This window comes from Hemiscyllium ocellatum, chromosome 12 (genome assembly GCF_020745735.1).
Source record: "Hemiscyllium ocellatum isolate sHemOce1 chromosome 12, sHemOce1.pat.X.cur, whole genome shotgun sequence".
In the NCBI taxonomy this organism is placed as follows: domain Eukaryota; kingdom Metazoa; phylum Chordata; class Chondrichthyes; order Orectolobiformes; family Hemiscylliidae; genus Hemiscyllium; species Hemiscyllium ocellatum.
The window spans coordinates 53,733,511-53,755,679 of record NC_083412.1 but is presented as its reverse complement, the minus strand read 5'-3'; the positions used below and the strand labels follow the sequence as shown (position 1 = coordinate 53,755,679).

General features: G+C 38.5%; 1 protein-coding gene across 4 annotated transcripts in view; it reads left to right on the top strand.

The window, feature by feature from the left end:
* The window catches only part of caska (calcium/calmodulin-dependent serine protein kinase a), a 618,991-nt gene extending 597,461 nt beyond the window's left edge, over positions 1-21,530 (top strand). For 3 of the 4 annotated variants that reach the window (XM_060833558.1, XM_060833557.1, XM_060833556.1), the window contains 5 exons: positions 5,053-5,133; positions 5,255-5,335; positions 8,148-8,350; positions 9,572-9,655; positions 19,499-21,530. In XM_060833558.1, the coding sequence (XP_060689541.1) occupies positions 5,053-5,133; positions 5,255-5,335; positions 8,148-8,350; positions 9,572-9,655; positions 19,499-19,675 (626 nt within the window). In that variant the 3' untranslated portion in view covers positions 19,676-21,530. The remainder of the gene's footprint in view (positions 1-5,052; positions 5,134-5,254; positions 5,336-8,147; positions 8,351-9,571; positions 9,656-19,498) is intronic. The other variant, XM_060833555.1, reaches the window with a different exon arrangement.
* The last annotated feature ends 639 nt before the right edge of the window (positions 21,531-22,169 follow it).

Here is a 22,169-nt window from a genome sequence, read left to right as displayed (position 1 = left end):
CCTTATTTTTAAACAGTGATGGCTGGTACTATGTCCTCCCAGAAGGGAAACTAGCTCCACAAATATCCTGTCAAGACCCCACAGGATCTACATGTTTCAATCAAGGACCTCTTACTCTTTTAAATTTTAGCGCACATAAACCTAGCCTATCTGCCTTTCCTGACAATCTAACCATTCCAGATATTAGTGTGGTAAACCCTCTATGAACTGCTTCCAACTCTCTTTCACAAACCATGACTCCACTCTGTTGTAATTTCTTTAATAACACCTACTAACATTTTCCCCTCTGTCAGATGTTTGGCTAACAGACTTTTATTCCTGATTAATGTTTCCATTCCTTTTTGAAAGAAGGAGCTCTATTTTGCTATTTTCCAATCTAATGGGACCTTCCCCTAATTTAGGGAGTTTTGGAAAATTAAAATCAGCCATCTCACTTGCCACCTCTTTGAAAACCCTAGATTCAAGGATCTAGGTATTTATCAGCCCACAAATCCATCCATTTACAATTTATTCAGTTCCACTTCTCTGGTGATTGTAATTTTTTTTGATTCCTCCTTCCTTCCATATTTTATTTGCAGCTGCTTCTGGAATGTTACTTGTATATTACTGAAAACTTACTGCCAGTGCCTCTGCAATTTGCATTTTCACTTCCTTTAGTTTCCTTGGCTTTATCTTTTAGCCATGCCTTCTACCTCCAAGTGTAGATCTTTTGGTACCTAATCTGGAGCTAAAAAGCTCCTTTTGCAATTTTTTTTATTATTTATGTCTGTTGAAGACATTTGGATTTATTACATTTTACTTAAATTGCCAGTGTTTTCTCATTTTTCTTTGCCACTTGTTGGGATTTTGAAAAGCAACAACACATCCCATTGTCAGTCAGTAATAAGGGTGTTTTTTTGCTGAAAATGGTATCTTTGTAAATTATATATTCATCTCAATATGCAAGGAAATATGACTGACCACCCAAGAAATTTCACAAAAGCCTGAGCTAAAGACAAATCAATCATTGGCAAGCAAGTGCTTTTTTTTAAACTGCTAAATGCTTCATCTAAGTGAGTGACAGGTGATCTTTCAAGGAAACTATATAGTCATTTTCCTCACTCCAGCATGTTTCATTCATTAATCTAGACATAAAATTAAGAAAAATTATCCACGGTAGGTACCCAGGTGTAATTGTGCATCAGAACTAAGATTCTGATTCTGCTTTGAACGATAAACCAATGTTGTACACTTAAATTTGCTTATATGCTTAACCTGTGCTGTATTGATACACCTTTGACAGGACACAACCACAGATCATTGTAAAGGGATTGCTAAAAAGTGGAATCGCAGCCCATGACACAGTTATGACAAGCTGAGAAAATGGGGAACCAAACTGAAACTTGCAATTATGTAGAACTAGTCTTGAATGTATGGCAAACATAATAGATTCGAATTGGCCTTGGGTTTGTGTATATTTGTAAAAATGGAATAATGTACATGCTAGTTCCAAACCAAATAAGCACTGCATACATCTGTCACTCAACCTGGCTGAATGTTATTTGATCTACATAGGATTACTTTAGCCCTTTTGCAATGTAATGTGCTTATTGCCTTTTTGCGGATAAGATATATCTTCCATATGTTGCATTTTGTTTGTAATGTAACATTTAATTTGCTTTAGTATGGGTTTTTGTGTGTTTTATATATTTTGGTTGTAATTTAACAGTACAATGCAACATTGCTTACACAATGATGCTTATACATTTTTCATGCTGTCTTCCACCCAATGGCCTCTATGCATGTAAGTAACTGTGATTGAGTGACATGAACTTTTCTCCCTAATTCCATCATTTTATTTTTGTTTGTCTCATCAACATTACAGAAGTTAAAACTGCATTATATTTTGTTGGAAAATCAGTTTCTATATTTGATCAATAAAGATTAAACTTCTGAAAAGCAAATTGATGTGAATGACCCAGGACTACAACAATTACATATCTTATTTAATTATATTTAACGTTAGTTTCAGGTGTGGTGTACAGCAGCAGGTTTGCCAACCAATCAATCTTGATCAGAACTCAACAGAGCCATTTAGTCATAGAGTCATACAGCATAGAAACAGATCCTTTGGTCCAACTCGTCTATGCTGACCAAGTTTCCCAAACTGAACTCGTCCCACTTGCCTGCTTTTGGCCCATGCCCCTCTAAACCTTTCCTATTAATGTTTTAAATGTTGTAAGTGTTCCTGCATTTACCAGTGCTTCTGGCAGTTCATGGTATCTGTGAACCACCCTCTTTGTGAAAAAGTTGCCCCTCAGGTCCTTTTTAAATCCTTCTCCTCTCACCTAAAAAAGTGCCCCTAGTTTTGAACTCACGCAATCTAGGAAAAAGACCTTTGCTGTTCACCTCATCTCTTCTCCTCATGATTTTATAAACTTCTATAATGTCACCTCTCAACTTCCTACATTCCAGTGAAAAAGTTCCAGCCTGTCCTTATAACTCAAAGCCTCAAGTTCTGGAAACAGCCTGGTAAATCTTTACTGAATCCTCTCCAATTTAATAATATCTTTTTTGTGGTGAGCTGTAAGTACTTTGTGAAAGAGCCCTAAACGTCAGACACCCCATTCACCTAATATATTTTCTCTGTCATCTGTTCAGTCTGTGGCATGAAGTGCGAGCCCAGCAACTCAGCAGCTTATACTTCACGTTTCTCTCCCATTTATTTCATATTGGCTTTGGGTCAGTCATCCTGCCAGCTAAGAAAGACATGGTGTTGCCAACAGTAATTCACGATAGCGTAAGAGTAGATGTTGATTGAGCATAGATGAAGTAATGAAATTCTATATTCAGGTTGTAGTTAAAACATTGTTGCTTGGATATTTTCCATTGTAAAAGAGACATACTTCTGTAATTCAGTGGTTCTCAGACATTCCCTATAAATTATGATATATCTATAATGTAAGAGCCCTGCATATGAAGAGTGTTTTAATAATCCTTTTTTTAAAAAATAAGTTCCTTACTTGCAAATATCAGTAAGGTGGGATGTGCTTGCTTCTCACTGTAGAATCTTTCTATTCTTTGCAAAAACACGAAGAAAGCAGGTACACAGAAAGCTCCAATAAAGCAGTAGACACCAAGAACATGAGATGAGAAGGAGCACAGGTGTAGGAAAAACGTGGAAAGTGCAAGAACGTAGAGAGATTAACACAGTCCTCACCTGTCAGTCATTCTTGCTATTCCCCCCTGCCACCGTCATATTAGTTCACAAACACCCGGAAAAGCTCCTACAGACCAAAGCTAGGTTTTTAGACCCTATATTGAGAGCCACTATATTAATGAAGGTTCCAGCAGAGAAAAGCAATCTACCACAATGACTCCTGTGACAACATTACACTGTAATCAGTTATTAATGTGATAATTGCAAAGGGAAGTATCATTAAGTGAATATTTATAATCTTAATTAGTTACACTAATTTAGGATGTGTGAGGCTAAATGATTGTCAATGTGTAAAGAGACATTATGAAACTATAATGCAGCTTTAACTGAGTGATGAAATTGTTATGTAAGATTCATAATCCCCTGTAAGTGCGTCAGAAATTAATTAGTGTTTCATCTAATTTACAACAGCAATAATGAATGCAACTTTCTGCCTTTAATGACTCTGATGACATTTCCTTTAATATTGTGGCTGAAGACAAAGTCTATGGTGTTATTACCGTTGACTTTAGAAATTGGCAACATTATTATTGCAGGTGGTGAAGGCTCCAATTGAAGGATCCTTTTTTTTCCATTTAGAATTTAAATTATTTGTTTATAGTTTGATATATTTGAGGAGCTTATACCCTACTTTCATGCCTTATCTGCCTGAAGTTCATTTGTCTGAACAGGTTGCCTTAACTGTAATGCTTCCCTGCTTTTAGCAAGATCAGTAGTCTTTAAATGTAAGCTTTGCAGCTAGGAAAGTCTTCCAGATTAATTAGACAAGAGATGAATGTGAGTGAATGCTATGGAACTGGTGGACACCCTTTGTATTAGTGCATTAAATACTGTCTGGCCTCCTCCTGATATCAGCTAAGTGGCCACAGATTGTATAAATTCTTCTGCAAGCCCTGATTCAGAATTGTCCAAAAGTATATATTTCAAAGTAGGTGACTAGAAAAAAGCATTTTAAAAGTTCTGCTGAATTTTACATTTTTACATATAAATGTATGAAAAGTACCACTTTTCCTTTCTCTCTAGGAGCCTTATGTCTCTCCATTACCTCTGGGAGTAATTGTTTTATTAAAACTTTAATTCTGTTCAGAATCTTAAAGATTAATTGTTTAATTAATTAAGAGAGCAACCTGGAGCAAGTAATACATAAGGTTCTTCAAAAGTAAATAAACATTAAACTGTCAAGATAGAGCAGGAAACTAGTATTATTTCCCGAGACCACATGAAAAGCTCACTGCATAGAGGGCAAAAAATTCCATTGCACTAAGAAAACCCAACAAAAGTACATATAGAAAAAAAAATCTGCATTTCATTGCTGTAACGTGTTAAGGTGTTCAGCAAAAAAGTAGGTCATTTAGGATGTGTTTTCCCATGTTTAGAAGTTTGCTCATAAAAGACTCAATGTTCTATTATGCTGTTTCATTTAATTTTTTTTGTTTTCAGTAATATAGATTATCGAAAGATGCAGGTTTATGGCATGAAAAACAATTTTATGAATAACCAAAATGTGTATGTGCCAAATCTTACAAACAACCCTTCTGTTTTTATCAATAACTTGTACAATCACATTCACATTTTAAAATTGCCCATTATTCAATTGTAATACTAAATGCATTTCATTACGTCTCATTTTAATACAAGTATTCAATCACAGAATAACTTGTTATTATACATCAGTCACTTTAGAAGAATCAATATTTATTTTCAATTTGGTGCATTAGATCCTAAAAGAGTTTACAACCGTCAGTGGTTATTTTCAGAAATGCTGAATTTTTCCCTTGTATTTTAGCTGCTTTGTAAAACATTTGTAATGCTCATAATATGCAACTCATTCTCTCAGTGGGCTTCCTTTTCAGTCTTTGACCAACTAGACCTTGTTACATATGAAGAGGTAGTAAAACTGCCAGCCTTCAGAAGGAAGACGCTAGTGTTACTAGGTAAAAAAAAAATTAGTAAAATAACATTCTGGAATGGCAATTAGAAAACAGCACCACCAAAATTATATTTTAGAAATGAATTAAGACTTTTCCAATTTTGCTGTTTTTGTTTCTGGGAAAGGGGCCCATGGAGTGGGGCGAAGACACATAAAAAATACTCTGATCACAAAGCATCCGGACAGATTTGCATACCCTATTCCACGTAAGTGATAGTATTTTAAATATTGTGCTTGTTGAATGTAATTAGTAACTAAATTATTAAATCAAAGCCATGGTTTGTTGGAGTGCCATGATCGTGTATGATTTTTCTCATGAAAGAGTAAAACCAGTACCACGCTACAAAGGCAACATATTGGCATGCATTTTTCTCCAAACTGAAGGATGGTCTGACCCATGGAACTCTCACAATCAATGTCAATTGTCTTCAGAATGACAGACAAAAAATGATTGATTTATTGTTGTCACATTGTCTCATGAGATAAAGTGAAAGTGTTTTGCATGCTATACAAGCAGATCATACCACACAAAGTGCATTATGGTAGCAGAACAGATTGCAGAATAAAGTGTTACAGCTGCAGAGAAGGTGTAGAGAGAGAGGGATTAGAATTAATGTTTGAGAGGTCCATTCAAAAGCCTGACAACAGGGAAAAAGTTGTTTTTGAATACACTTGTACGTAAATTCAAACTTGTATTATCTTCTGCCCAACGCAAGAAAGTGGATCAGTATAACCGGAGTGGGAGGGGTCTTTGATTATGTTGATTGTTTTCCTGATGCAGCAGGAAGTATTGATGGAGTCAATGGATGGAAGGCTGGTATACTTGATAGACTGGGCTGTGTTCACAACTCTGTAGTTTCTTGCAGTCTTCGAAAGAGCAGTCTTCATACGATGTTATGATGCAACCAGAAAGGATGCTTTCAATGATGCATCTATTAAAAATTTATTAGAGTTCTTGTGGACATGCCAAATTTGCTTATCCTCATGAGGAAGTAGAGAGATTTTTGTGCTTTCTTGACTGTCGCGTCAACATGTGTAAACCAGGGCAGATTGTTGGTGTTCATCACTCCGAAGAACTTGACACACTCAACTATCTCCACCTCTGCACCATTGACGCAGATGGGGCGAGCCCTCCACTCTGCTTCCTGAAGTCAATGACTAGCTTCTTCATTTTGCTGACATTGATGATGGGATTGTTCTCTACACCATGCTGTTAGGCATTCAGTCTTGTTTCCTGTATTATGCCTTGTCATTGTTTCAGATCCGACTTGCAGTAGTGATGTCTTCAGCAGACTTGTAAATGGATTTGGAGTGGAATTTGGCCCCACAGTCATGAATGTATAAGAAATATAATAGGGGGCTGAGTATGCAGCTTTGTGGGGCACTGGTATGGGGATGATGGTGGGGGATGTATTGTCGCCTGTTCTAACTGATAGCAGTCAAGGATCCAGTTACAGTGAGGGAGCTGAGACCTAGGTCTCAGAGTTTGCAATTGAGGTTGTTTGAAATATGGTGTTGAAGACTGAGCTGTAGCCAATAGGTAGGAGCCTAATGTCGGTATCCAGATGTTCCAATAATGAGTGTAGGGCCAGGGAGAAGGCATCTGTAATGTGTCTGTTGCATTGATAGGTGAATTGCAAAGGATCAAGACAATTTGGTGGGCTGGAATTGATGTGAGCCATGGCTAACCTCTCAAAGCACTTGATAATTATGGAGGTCAAAGCTACCAGGTGGTAGTCATTGAAGCACACTACATGATTTTTCTTTGGCATCAGAATGGTGGTGACCTTCTCGAAACAGGTGGAGGCGTCCATCACTACTATCTTGTTGACAGCAATAAACACTGGCTTAAAAATCCAAATGGTCTCAGAGCCATTCCCTGCCTCCATAGCATCAAAAAAAGCTGCACTCTGCTAGTCAAGGAGCTCTCTGTTGCCATGGCCCACAGTAGTAACCTAGCTGTTGCATTTTCTTTTAAATAATGGGATTCGAAAAGTTTGGCAACCTAAAAGAACATCCTATTGCTATTTTCAAGCTAAAGGACTTTGTATTGGTTCTCCAGCTTCGAGAGTCCTCTACCACTCCTAATTTGATGGCAAACCCACCTTCTCGCCACTAATTTGCCAATTTAGTAAAATCACGGATGTGTGTTTCCCACAATGAAAGCTTTTGACACCCACTTGAGCTGATTTCCTGAATCTTTCAGGGAAACATCTGCCCATGTTTCACCCACTGATTGTTTTTGTGTTTTGCTAATTGATATTTACCTCCAACCCATCAGCATCTCCAAGTTAAAATTTTGTACTGACTTTGAAACCTTACCACTACCTATCTCTCTGTCTCTGACACCTTTGAACTCCAAAATCCATTGACATCCTTGTGCTTTTCCAACTCCAGTTTTGTATTTGTACAGCTCCTGCTACCTTCAGCCACCATTGGGGACCACACTTTCAGCTACATAGGTTCCAAATGCTGCACTTTTTTCTCTCAACCTTTCCATATGTGTCTCTCTGTCATATTAAAATCTGCATTGAGGTTCCTCCGAAAGCTTACCCACATACCAGACGTTTGGTTACCCCTCTTATTGTCTGTTCCTTTGACACCTGTGTCAGTTTTTGTTTATCTGGTTACACTCATGTGAAATACCTTTGAATGGTTTTCTAGGTTGATGGCATTATTTACATAAAACTCATTATTACCATGATGACACCCAGCCTCATTTTTCAGTATGCCAGTGCCATCAGAAGAGAAGAATATAATATATTTAATTATTACCTATGTTATGGCTAATCAATTCACACTGTTCAATTAATGAAATGAAAATTGTTAACTGTGGTCACATATTCTTTAAGTTTAAATGTACAACTGCAAGTGTCTAAAGTAAGGCCTAATATATTTTCTGGTTTAAACTACCCTGCTTCCTGTGAAGAAACATAGATTGAGGAGAAAGTAATGAGTTGCAGCCTTAAATTGTGCGAGCAGTTTATCTCAATAATAGGAGAGTCCTTCTCTTCGTAGATACTACCCGACCTGCCAGAAAAGATGAAGAAAATGGTAAAAATTACCATTTTGTTTCACATGATCAAATGATGCAAGATATTTCCAATAATGAATATCTGGAGTATGGCAGTCATGAGGATGCAATGTATGGAACAAAGTTGGAAACGATACGCAAAATCCATGAACAAGGACTGATTGCAATACTTGATGTTGAACCCCAGGTAATGATAAATAATTGATGGTCAAGCAATGGATAGAAACAAAGCATTTGAAGTTGAAGACTTCCTTTAAAGGCCTTAATTTTAAATGCAGTTTGGGTGAAGGGATTTGATGTTATCAACGGATCGATATTAGATGATGCCAACATTGACTTTTTTTGGTATGTTACGCAGTGCTGCAATGCAAATGTTCACAAATTTGTAAGAGCCGTAATCTGCATTTATATACCCTTTTGCTTTTTTATCATCAACTGTTTTCTTTTGGATAGATGAAAGAAGAAAGACAGTGTGGAAATGTTACCAGTAAATACTACTGGTAGTTTAGTAGTAATTGCCTAAGACTAGGAAGAAGCACATAAATGTAATTTGACCAAATGTCTGGGACGGTACAGGCTCGTCATTGACCGAATTAATGTAACTATTGCTGGTCGAACTGCACAAACCATGGGCCCAGTTAGCTCGTAGTTAATTGATTTTATTTGGTGCAGTAGGGATCCTGTAAATGGATTCCTGATGAAGAGCTTTTGCCCGAAACGTCGATTTTGCTGCTCGTTGGATGCTGCCTGAACTGCTGTGCTCTTCCAGCACCACTGATCCAGAATCCTGAAAATGGGCTGAATCTCAGGAGTTATGGAGGAAAGGCTCCTCTTCTGATCACTATACAGTGACCTCTGGTGGAAGTACATGACTGTAAATTATGAGGAAAGAAACAGGCTGACCACGTTCTTTATAGTCAAATAATTCGCCTGTGAGACTTTGTCTGCAGCTCTTCAACTTGGATCCAAAGTTCCTCGAGCTGCATCCACTTAATATAGATGTGTTCACTCTTGATCACATTGGTGTCCAACAGCTTCCACATGTTCTGTCATCGCTATCATATTTGATATAACTTATAAGTTAATTATTTGAGATTCCCTGTTCTCCAAGCTTCACTATAATGATAGTCATCTTAAATATTATCATATTACTGTACTTTTTTAATTTTCCTTAAATCTCAAACCAGCACTCAAGAGACCAAGTAAGTGAGTGACAAGATTATCCCCTTCATGTAAATAATGTTCTACATTTGATAAAGCATTCACTTTGTTTTTTTGGTAGAGCTGAAGGTTTCCAGTCTCGGGCATTATGTAAATGAAACATATGAGATGTGATTTATCCACATCACTGGTTTAGATGCTCAACTACAGTTTTTAATTAATCCTCTTAACTCTTGATCTGACACAGGCTCTAAAGGTTTTGCGAACTGCTGAGTTTGCCCCATTTGTCGTTTTCATTGCTGCACCAACCATTACTCCAGGCATGACTGAGGTAAGACAACAATTCTGAAGCTTTATCTTTGTTTACATTACAGATTTTATATGTACTGCCTTACAACTTGATCTTTTACTGCACTGAAATTGCCTGAGTTAAATGCTTAATTGAATATCTGATTATCAGTTTAATATTATAGTAAATATATACTGTGCTTCTTAAAAACCTGTTCCTGTTGAACTTTTTGTTTTGATTTGGAGCCACCACTACAACCAAATAAAACATCTTTTAATCTTCACATTTGCATCCTTCCTTAAATAAAGTTACCAATACTTTGAGCAGTTCTCTGGATGTGGGCTCACCAGTGCTCTCTATAGTTGAAGAATGACCTCCCGACATTTGTATTCAATTCCCCCTCAAAATAAGTGATAACATTCTCCAAGCTTTCCTAACTACTTGCTGTATCTGCATGCTGTCCTTTTGAGATTCACGCACAAGGACATCCAGATCACTCTGAATCACAATCTCTTACCATTTAGGTAGTATTAAGCTTCTGTTTTATTCTTCCTGCTAAAATAGACAATATATGGCTTAGTGAGGCCATGAGGGAATTTGAATATTAAAGTAGAATTTTGAATTTGAAACATTGTTGCACCAGGAACCAGTGTAGGTCCATGAGTGCAAGGGTTATAGTTGAATACTGCAAATTAAGATATTGTGAAGTTTGGATGAGTTCACAATTATGGTGGGTGTAAGATGGAAACATGGTCTGGAGAGCATTGAATTATTATGTCTCCAGAAACAAAAGCAAAGGTGAAAGCTGAGATGTGGTGTGGATGAGCATTATTGCAAAGATGAATGAACTTATTTTGGAGAAAGAGGGCATGTAACCGAAGGCTCAGGTCAGAGCCATATAGGATGCCAATATTGAAACAATCAAGTTCAACCTGAGATTGTGACATGGCAGGGAATGGAATGCATGACTGGGGAAGAGCATTTTTTACAGTGTAATGAGGAGTAGCGTTTAGTATAGTTGGACGCCACTGTGTGAAAACTGACATTGTGTTTTCAGACAATTTTGTTGAAATCAGACATGGGAGGAACTATGTAATGATGAAATGCAGGAAGAGAGGACATTAAAAGGAGGAGCTACGGATGAGGTAACAGTCCATGTACAAGACAAAATTTAAGGGGAGATTGTGGCATAGTTGTGATGTCACTGGAATCGTAATCCAGAGGCCCAAGCTATTGCTTTGGGAATACAGGTTCACATTCCACCACAGCTTTGGTATAATTCCATGCCAATGAATAAATGATAATTGAAAGCTAGTCTAATTATGACCATGAAATTATTAACAGTTTTCATTTTAAAGCCATCTGGTTCACGAATGTCCTTCAGAAAGAGAAATTTGTCATTCTTACCCCGACTGGCTCATATGAGATTCAAGTTTCTGGCCCTCAAATAGCTTAGCAACCTGCAGAGTTCAAGGGATTAGGGATGGACAATAAATGCTGACCTTGTCAGCAAAACCTGCATTCCAAAAAAGAATAAATAAAAATCACTACTTTTCTCAATACCTTCACCTTGGCTCTAAATTCAGAATTCGAGAGTGTGGTGCTGGAAAAGCACAGCAGGTCAGGCAGCATCCAAGGAGCAGGGGGATCAACGTTTCAGGCATAAGCCCTCCCTCTAATTTCAGAAGATTATCTAATGTTTGTAATTCTGACTCCAGCCGGCCTTCTGCTCTCTGTCTCAATAAGATTGTTAAACTATTTCTTCATTCTGGTCAGCGTTGTGGTGTAAATCCATGCCCACCAAAAAATCAAGTTCAGACTGTCCAAAACCCATTTACCCATTTATTGTAAGATAACAACATTCGAAATACTTTCACATTTGATTGGATCATAGATCCGACAGCTGGATGGACAAGATCCCCAATCTAGTATGCTGTCCAGTCCCCTAAAAAGAAGCACTGATTCAATAGCCAAACGTGGAGCAGCATTAATGTGGTTGTAGACCTGTCAATTTGAAAGAATAAAGAAGCATGATTACAGGAAGCAACAATGAAGCAATGAGAATCTGTGCTGATGGGTTATGAAAGTGAAATCTTTGACAAAAGAATTTGCAGCAAAGATGCTTCACAAACTAGATGATTTGTAAGTGGTAAACTTAATTTTTCCAAGTTGCTTTTTCTATATGTAGATTCTGTTTCAATTTCTGTTTCTTTTGTTTGTCTGTTGTAATTGTTTTTATTTAAACTCGCATTTTATGTTAATTTTCTTGCAACCTTTCTGATTTTAACATAGCTCCCAAGGTGGTGCAAAAAGCTACCTGTAAGTATTTGCATTTGCCAAGGTTGTCTTATGAAACTGGTGGCTTAGCTGTAGCAATGAATAATGCTATAGTTTTCACTAAGAAAAGGTTAGCAAAATTTCTAATGCTTGGAGCCTAGGCAGCTGAAAACTAGTACTGGTTGTTGAATGGAAATAGGGATCCACCTTTGATTTTTCTTTCTAACTTTGTCTGTCTCTCTCTCTCTCTCTTTTTTCTCCCAACCCATCCCTAACCCCACCCAAACCCAGCTGCCCCCCCCCACCCCAACCACCACCACCAGCATCCTAAATCTCTGCCACAGAATTGTATTTCAATAGAACGTGTGTTTCAATGTGCATGCACAGTGTGGTACTTACATATGAAATCACACATACATTTTACATGATGATATAGTGTCTGGAATTGTGTTTATGCATATTTGCGGATTAGCGTACATGTGTAGCTGCCTACAATTATAGGTGTCAGCAAACACTGCCTTTCTTGCTGCCTCCAGGACGATTTAACATAGGAATGGACAATCATCTCATGGATTTGTTTGGTGCAACTAGAGGCTCTTCGTTTGCTTTCTTAACGCTCAGTCACTTCAGGCCTGCTTTGATCCTCGTAGAACCTCTGTCTTGATTTGCCTCCTCAGCTTATAAATGCTCATAGTACTTCTGTATTGCCTTGCTGTTTAGTGCAGATGCAAAACTAGGCAACTTGTCATGGTTGTCAGCAGTTATCCAACAAAGGGGAGATGTTACTCTATGGCATCATGCTAATTCAGTCTTACATTGGTAGCACATGTTACAGATATATGCAGCAAATATATTGCCATGTGCATCAACTAAGTGGCTGTGTCTTAAAGTATAAGAGGTGTAATCCTCAGTAATATTAAGGAGGAACATTTGAAATCAAGTGTTCCCAGTACGAGAACTCAAGGGCATTGTCTGATCAAAGTCCAGAGGGTTGAACACATTCAGCTTGCACATTACCACAGTCCGGAGAGTAGGTCACAGGCAGTCCTGCAGGTCCAGTGCATGCAGTTGGAATTCACGATAAGTCTGTTAGAGCATTGCACACAAATCAGTCAGTAGTCTGATCATTCATTAGTCAGGGCTATATGTTGAAATTGGTTAGAAGCTAGGCAATGGTCATTCTGGGGGTCAACTCCATAAATGTCAAAGGATGTTGAACGGGCGCCACTGCTATGATAGGTAAGTTGGGGAAATCAGTTCTCTGAATTGGTGGGAGCAACCAGGGATGCAGAGAGGACAATAATTGAGATGGAAAGAAACAAGAGAATGTTATGGGATGCTGCCACAGTTGGGGGGGATGCAGGTTATCATTGGTCACTACCAGTCTAGCTTCAATGGGTGCACAGGAGGAAGAAAGTGAAACACTATAATGGGCATTACTAAACTGTAGGCTTAGGATTTTACTGAGTGCTGAAGGCACAAGACCACTCGGTGCGTGGGAACCTGTGGAGGCTTAACTGATGGGCTGGCCAGTGAGTGCCAGCAACAAAGCAACATGGCTTTTTGAGGGGGGTGCCTTTGATTACCAGGCTGTGTCTGAGACCGTGCTAAATGCGACCTGCATTCCTTCCGTACTCGTGTGACTCATAAATGCATACTGCAAAAGGAAAACGGCTTTGACCACACCTGGAATGAACAGAGTTAGTGTTTTTTTGCTTTCTGAGCACATGGACATTACTTGTGAGCAATCTGGCACTGTGGCTCAGTGGTTAGCACTGCTGCTTTGCAGCACCAGGAGTCCAATTTGATTCCAGGCTGGGGTGACTATTGGTATGGAGTTTGCACATTCTCCCGTGTGTGCATGGGATTCCTCCGGGTGCTAAGGTTTCCTCCCATAGTCCAAAGATGTGCAGGTTAGGTGGTTTAGCTATGGGAAATGCAGGGTCCCAGTGCTCGGGTTGGGGGATGGGGATGGATCTGGGTGGGATGCTGTTTGGAAATTGATGGGCTTGACGGGCTGAATGGCCCGATTCTATATTGTAGGGATTCTATTAAAAAAATTAAGTATTTCAAAGGGCTATTACATGTACATGTTAAAGTTATTTATAATTGTAACATCATGCTTGCATAACTAAACTATGTCAGGTACAGATGTTGGTCACAAGCTTTCTTGGTCATTCATTGCACATTGAAGATAGTAACCTTTATGAAAGAGAAGCAAATAATAGCAAACCTTTGAAAGGGCACCTGAGGACCACAAAGCACAAAGATACAGCAAAATCTCAAGGGAGCAAGGGCACAGGTCTGATTCTCTGTCATTATTGAACTGTTAGTATTCACCACTATAACTTTATAGTGCAAACGCCTTTTTTGGTTGGAAGAACAGAGTCACAGTACTCATACAGCACTAACAATCTGTACCTGTCTCATTGCAGTATGACTCACGCTACAATCCTCAGCCTAAGGTCCCCATTTGAAATAAAAACCTAAAGAACTGCGGATGCTGTAAGTCAGGAAAACAAATAGAAATTGCTGGGAAAGCTCAGCAGCATGTGTGGAGACAAATCAGAGTTAATGTTTTGGGGTCGAGTGACCCTTCCTCACAACTGATGGAAGCAAGGAAAATGTCAGTTTATATGTAGAAGATAGGGTGAGGGGGGAGGGTAAGGGGTAAACAATAGTTGGGGATAGAACTCAGAGAGAGAGAAGACTAGTTAGACAGACAAAGGTGAGGATAAATATTTGGTTGAGAGAGCAAATGGCTATTAATGGGGACTGTTAGTGGCTCTCAATGGGTTGTGTGTAGTAGCAGTCAAGATTAGAGTGGTGCTGGAAAAGCACAGTAGGCCAGGCAGCATCAGAGGAGCAGAAAAATTCACATTTCAGGCAAAAGCCCTTCATCAGGAAGTCAATTTTCCTGCTCCTGGAATGTTGCCTAACCTGCTGTGCTTTTCCAGCACCACTCTAACCTTGACTCTAATCTCCAGCATCTGCAGTACCCACCTCTGCCCTGTGTGTAATAGCAGAGTAAGTGATAACAAGGCCAGCTAATGGGGTTGGAATAAGAACATGGGAGAGCTCAAGCCCTAAAATTATTGAACTCAATATTGAGTCTGGAAGGCTGCAGGGTCCCAAGGGTACGATTATGTTTTGTTCTTACAGCTCGTGCTGACCTTCGATGAGCACTGCAGCAAGCCTGAGACAGATAAAAATAGGAATTGCTGGAAAAGCTTAGCAGGTCTGGCAGCATCTGTGGAGCGTTAAAGTTTCAGGTTGAGTGATGCTACCTCAGAAATGATGATGGTAAGAAAGCATTGCCCATCATCTCTGTCTCTGGTTTGCTGAGACAAAGGATCATTTGGCCCTGAAAAGTTAACTCTGACTTCTCTCCACAGATGCTGCCAGATCTGCTGAGCTTTTCCAATAATTTCAATTTTTCCCCCATTTGGAAGTTGCAAGTAGAAGCATTCCATGGCCCTTGTTATCAGATTCCTCCATTTCCCACTGTATGCTGGAGTTCGCTAAACCATCACCGTGAGAGATGTGAATGCTGACTGTTCACATTACGAAGGATCTATTTTGTTTATTTATGTTCCCCACACGGGTTCGTTGCAAGCGTGACTGATGGAACCAGTCACAGTAAGAAGTTTTCATCATTTGTTGCTGTAATGTAGCAACGTGTAGAGAATGGAGACAGAACAGATCCACCTACAAGTCCAGGGCCAGGAGCAACATCCAGCAGATGCTAAAATTTTCCATATGAAGAAGCTGCCACTGAAGATCCCCTCAGGTAGTGTAGCAATACCAGAATCTATCAATACTATTTCCTCCAGATGAGCAAGGTGCATGGTTGTTGCAGGCTGTGGATGTCCTAGACTGCTCATAGAGCTCTGCCTACTACTGGAGTGGGGCCAGTGACATGGAAGAGTTGGTGGCCATCCTATCACATCTGCACTAATTCTTTATGCAGCTGGCTGTTTCCAAAAATCCATTGGGGATCTCTTGATCCTCAACCCACAAACGAATTAAGACTATTAATGCAATTTTGTCCAGATCACACTATTTCATGTCATTTTCCAATGTTGTATTCAGTGCTGCAGCTTGGGCAGTAGTCTTTGGCTCCCTCCAGGTGCAGGGCAACATAAATGTAGACATATTACATGAGAGGGCTATGTCATAACATAGTTGACTTCTTCAATTGAAAGAGATTCCATTCTATCAATGTCCAAGTAACCTGTGATCATCAGTACCACATCTTAGAGCCCTCTGCCAAGTGCCATGGAAGCCACCATGATGTCTATACCCTTAAGAACTCTCATTTTCTCACGTAATTTCAAGGGTTGAATGCTTTACAAGGATGGTTACTGGTAGACAAGGTCTGCCCTCTGTGATCATGGCTGAAAATTCTGTTATACACCCTCCTGACTGAGGCAGAATGTGTTTGCAGTGCAGCTCATTCTTCAACGAGGAGAATGATGGACCAGATACTGGATCTGCTGAAAATGATGTTCAATAGAATGAACTGGGTTCAGTGATCATTCATTGACTGTAAATTCATTGGTACTCAGAAGGCAAGCAGTTCATTTCTGTTCCATGAAGCTTTGTCTTTTTTTTCCTTCTTCACTTAACATTGCTGAATAAAAGTGAATGTTTTGAACTGTTTGAAGGCTTTCCAATATTCAATGGTCCAACTTGGTGTAATGAGAGGGTGCTGGGCTACACGAGGCATGGGGGAAAGAATAGCACTAACTGAGACCGTATAGTAATGAGATTAGGCTAAGGATGGGGAAGCTGTGTGGTTGGTTCTTAAGTAGCAACAGATAAAGAATATGCATTTATATGCACATTGAAGTATCAGATATGACACCTATGTGGCCTGAGAAACATCCGTTTATAGTTACACTGCCACTGTGTGCACAGTGAAGGACATTCTGGATTGCCAGCAGCGGCAAGTATTTATGCCTTTAACAAGTTTTAAACTTTATAGGTGCCATAGAGTTCTGGTGCGTAGACAAGGAAGAATGTTTGGGGAGGTATTGTGAGAAAGCACACTAGGCCTTACAGAGAGAAACTCTCCATAGATCTTGCAAAAATTGACCCTTAGCTGATTTGTGATAAGATTCGGTCCTTGGTGTCATGGAGGGAGATCCAATCATGGATTTCTAAAGGGAATTATCTGAAAAAATTTTTAAAACTGTTGAACAATAGAGAGGGGGAGACATTGAAATGGAAGTTAAAAATTCAACGTTAAATTCCTTCTTGGTATGAATTAGACAAAGTAATTAAGTTAAAAGTTCAGCATAGCCATTCCGTCTTAAGTGTTTAGCCATGCTAGGCTTGCACTCCCCACAATCTCCTCCACATTGGGCTCACTCTCTCAAGTTCCCCCACATGCGCTCCCTGCCTCCCATGCTGGCTCGATCTCTTGCTTTCCCCTGCTCTGCGCCAAAGTTGACTCCCTGTGCCGCCGCCACTGGGAAGAAACCTTGCCTCAGCCTGGACACCTTGAAGCTGGTGATCTCTCCAGAGAAGTTAAGTAGATTAAAGTAAGGAAGAGAAAACGGAAAGGGGTAAAAAAAAATTAAAAGTGGACGCAGTAGATGAGCTCCAGGTAGAAGCCTGTATACTGTGCTGTTACTCCGCCACCATCTTGACAACAGGAACTTGTGCTGATGCTGAAAGCTAGCACAGATGCAAAGGGCTGAATGGGCTACTTTTTAAAATAAAGAAATCATAGAAACATTGTATAGTTTGCTTTATTCTTAAATATTAGAATAAATACAGAAATAAAGGACATTGGTTAGGTCACTATCGGAATACTGCATGCAATTCTGGTCTCTGTGCTATAGGAAGGATATTGTGAAACTTGAAAGGGCTCAGAAAGGATTTACAAGGATATTGCTAGGATTGGACGGTTTGAGCTGTAGAGAGAGGCTGGATAGACTGACGCTACTTACCCTGGAGCATCGGAGGCTGAGGGGTGGCCTTACAGAGGTTTATATAATCATGAGGGGCATAGATATAGGTTATCTGTGTGGGGAGTGGGGGAGTCTAAAACTAGAGGGCATAGGTTTAAGTGCGTGGGGAAAGACTTAAAAGGGACCTAAGGGGCACATTTTCACACAGGGTGTGCATGTATGGAATGAGCTGCCAGAGGAAGTGATGGAGGCTGGTACAATTACAACATTTAAAAGATATGGGTACATGAATAGGAAGGGTTTAGAGGGATATGGGCTGAATGCTGGCAAATGGGACAAGATTAATTTGGAATATCTGGTTGGCTTGGATGAGTTGGATTGAAGGTCTGTTTCCATACTATATCTTTCTATGATTCTGTGGATGTAGCAGCCTATATATTTTGTTGCTCTGGCAAGCTCCTTCCCTCAGAAATTAGATCCAGACTTCTGAATTTAGGCAGTAAATATTATTCTAAGCCACATACTTTATCTGGACCAGACAGGATTTTATTGCCTTTTCATATTTATTATGTGTGTGCAATACTACACACATGTTCTGCCTTCTAGAGTACATTGCAGTTGACTTATCATCTGTTAGCCAAATTGGTTCTGCATAGTCAGTCTCAAGAAAATTTCTCAAAATCACAAGTTTGGTAAGTACTGATTTGCAATAAGCTGTCACTGATGAGGCACATTGGCAGAGGTAGTGTCCCTACCTCTGAACCAGCCTGGGTTCAAGTCCCATCTAACATATCTGAAAAGCTTGATGAAAAATGCCTAAAACAAAATTGCGGAGCACCAGTGTTAACCAGACTGCTCTGGGTTTAAGTCCCACTTCAGAGCTTAGCTCTGGGAGAACCCAGCCACTGGTACAGGCAATTCAGTGCATATTGGTGCCAGTGTTCAACCTTGTTAACTGGGGTAGGTTAGCAATAGGAAGGGTAAGGGATCTGTTTGTAAAAGCACCCATCAAATCTACCAAATACAGTGGATATGAAGGGTGGTCAGTCAGCATCATAGTAATTCCCTGGAACATTAAGGGGAAAGCTGAAAAAGCAGATGACAATACACAATTAGTTTTGGTTCAGTCAGGGTATGTATGTTGGTTAAAACTGTAGGAAGCAAGATATTCTGATTTTCTTTTTAGACTGAAATGCTTTGTCTGTTCAGTACATTATGGAGAATGTATGATTCTAGATATTTTTAATCAACCCATTCAGATATGTTATGGCACACGTATGGGCAGGTGGGACTTAAACTCTGACTTTCTGGCCTAAATGATGGGGCATTACCACTATTCTATAAGAGCCCTGATGTACAATTCTGTGAATAACAAGCATGTAATCAAAATTATATTCCTTCAGTTTACCAATTAATTTACATCCACCCTAAAATGGTGCAAAAGACCAACCTTGAGCAACTACATAAAACTACAGTGAAACTCTGATACATTGCGCTGACAAAGAAACACTGTTGTTTTAAGAAAGCAAATGTCTATTTATCCTTGACTCAGATTGTACTGGTTCAGCATTACTTACCATATGCAAATCTGTTTAATGCATCACCATGTGTAGGAAGATTCCACTTGACTGCAAGGTAAATGGTCTTCTCTTAGACATTAATTATCATTTAATATCTTTCTGTTCCTCAGGATGAATCTCTTCAGCGTTTGCAGAAGGAATCAGAAATTTTACAGAAAACTTATGCACACTACTTCGATCTAACCATAATCAACAATGAAATAGATGAGACCATCAGGCATCTGGAAGAAGCCATTGAACTTGTGTGTACCACACCACAGTGGGTCCCTGTATCCTGGGTATATTAAGGACCAGACAGAAAAATCATGAACTTTATCATTCCCTAGCACCACCTTGACATTAGACTTTGTAAATTACCTCGCATCAAGTCTTACCCCTTATAGACAGTCTAGGATTAGTGTGCCCTAATTTTTTTTTGACTATTGTCATGTCCTACTAGATGGATGGAGAGATAAAAATTACCAAACTCTTACAGTGACAGTGTCCCTTTTTAAAGCTGTGTGAGGCTTGCAATTGTTATTAAAAATTCAGATCTACATATGCTTTCTGATCTGTATGGATCCAATAATTCCACATGGTCCTCAAAACTTATGCAAACTCTTGTTACCTCCAATTTTTTCAAGTAAATTTTAAATGCCACCATCCTATCCAGATTTATTTGGAAAATATTTTTAAAATAATATAAATATATTTAATTTATCATTAATGGAGTCCAACAACCTTGCTGGCTAGTTGAAATTTAATTTCATTATGGTGATAAAACATTGCAAGTGCAGAATAAAATCTTCTGGTTTAGTCGCCAATTGAAGATCAAAAAACATGAGCACAAGCATTAATTGAAGTTTTTGAGTCTGCAAAGTTACAGTAGTCAGAGCGTGAAGTAAATTTAGATTTGATTTTTTTCATACATAAACCAATCAGGGCTATTAAAGGGATACCGTCATTTGCAATTTAAAGATGTACAAACATTTTAGGATTTGAATCAGGATTTACTGCATGTGGACAGTTACAAGCATTCATGCTGTTGGTGTATCTGTGTTGGAAACTGTATTCTACAGCAACGTACATTCCATTTGTTGGAAAATTACCCAAGGGAATTATTGTTCAAAAAACTGTAAACCTATGCACATCTCTTGCATTGTGGGCAAGTTTATAAATGACTGATTTTTAATCATGTAGTGAAATGTGTTTGTACTTTGTTGCAATTTAATTTGTTCTAAGGGGAAGAATTAAGAGTTTTGCCATTTCAAATGTGTGTTGTCTTTGAATATAAATATTTTAATTACGTTCCGTCTGGAAAAAATGGTTTAATTTTTATCATTGAAGTATATGTATTAAAAATGCACAAATTTTACTAAAATAGTGTGCAAAAGAGAAATAGTTTGTGGTCAGATATAAACAGTTTAGGTCACATCACAACTTCATTCAAACTGGCTTCAGTGCTTCTGAAGATAGCAACAAACACAGCAACTGCAATTGGGCATTTTTTTAAAATATACTTCCTTTTATGTGGTTTTTTTATCATTTTTATATTATACCCTAAATGTCTTTCTACAAGCTTATATTGAACACATCCAAACCCAGTCATGTAAAATTGAATAGCTGCAAATATTGACTTTCAACACAGCTGCCTAAGACAATATTGTGTTTCAGTTACAGGACTGTAAGTTCTATACTTTTGTAACTGGTCCATGGTAAGACCAGTATGGTGCTGGCTGTTGGAAACTGAATAGTACCTCTGAACATGTAATATAAAAATGAAAATACTGTGGAAAAATGTAAACAGAAATGAAGCACAACTTCACAACTGGAATTTATTGAACATTTTCATATTTTCTGGCAAGTCCATTCAGATAGAGAGAAATGGTATTTTATAGACCTGTTCCCACCAGGATTTTAGAGCACAGAGGAATGAATTGTTTGCCTTAAGACATTTTGTAACTTAATTCCTGCTTTCTTTGATGTAATACCATTCCTAACAGTATTGAAAGGATATTTAGATATGTTATACATTTCAAAAATTGCTTATTGTTTAATATTGCATAAATGCCGTGAATGCTTTGATGAAACACAATTGGCCATGGAAATCTGTATTAAAGGACAAGTGATACAGCTGAAATCCGTGAGTAATTGAAAATATAAATCAATTATAATGGGAGCTATTTAAATCGTGAATACTTTAGTTGTCTTTTTCTGAATATTTTATAATTTGGTATTTAATATGTCAGTTATAAACACCAACTGAAACAGTTCAGTTTTACTATATTAATTAATCAGATGCTGTTGATTCAGTCCCCTGTTTTTTTCTGCATTTGTATGTCAATAGTTAAGTGTTCAGCGCACATGAAGTCATTGATTTCCATATTATGGAAGACAAAATATGTGAATCTCATAGAAATTCATCATGACCAAATGTACAAAGTACAAAGTTTCAGGTCATGTCAGGTGCACCCTTTGTATTTTACAACAAAAGCGTACACAATTTAAAATGTATTTGTGCATAAGCATGTGAAGTTGATCATACGGTATTGATAATTTGTATGCTAATTACCAAATAGTGTAATTTTCACATTGCTTTGACGTATTCTCTTCTCTCGTCTGCAAATAAGAGGAAAGTCTGTAATCTTAACTTCTCAATATTGGCATGTTTCTATTTAGGCACAAGAAACATGTTTCATGTCACACAACTGGCTTAAAGCTAAATCTTTTTTCTTCCCTAAGATATGACGCCTTAATTTCACACATCAGTCTATCTGAAAGTAAACAGAGCACATTCCTACC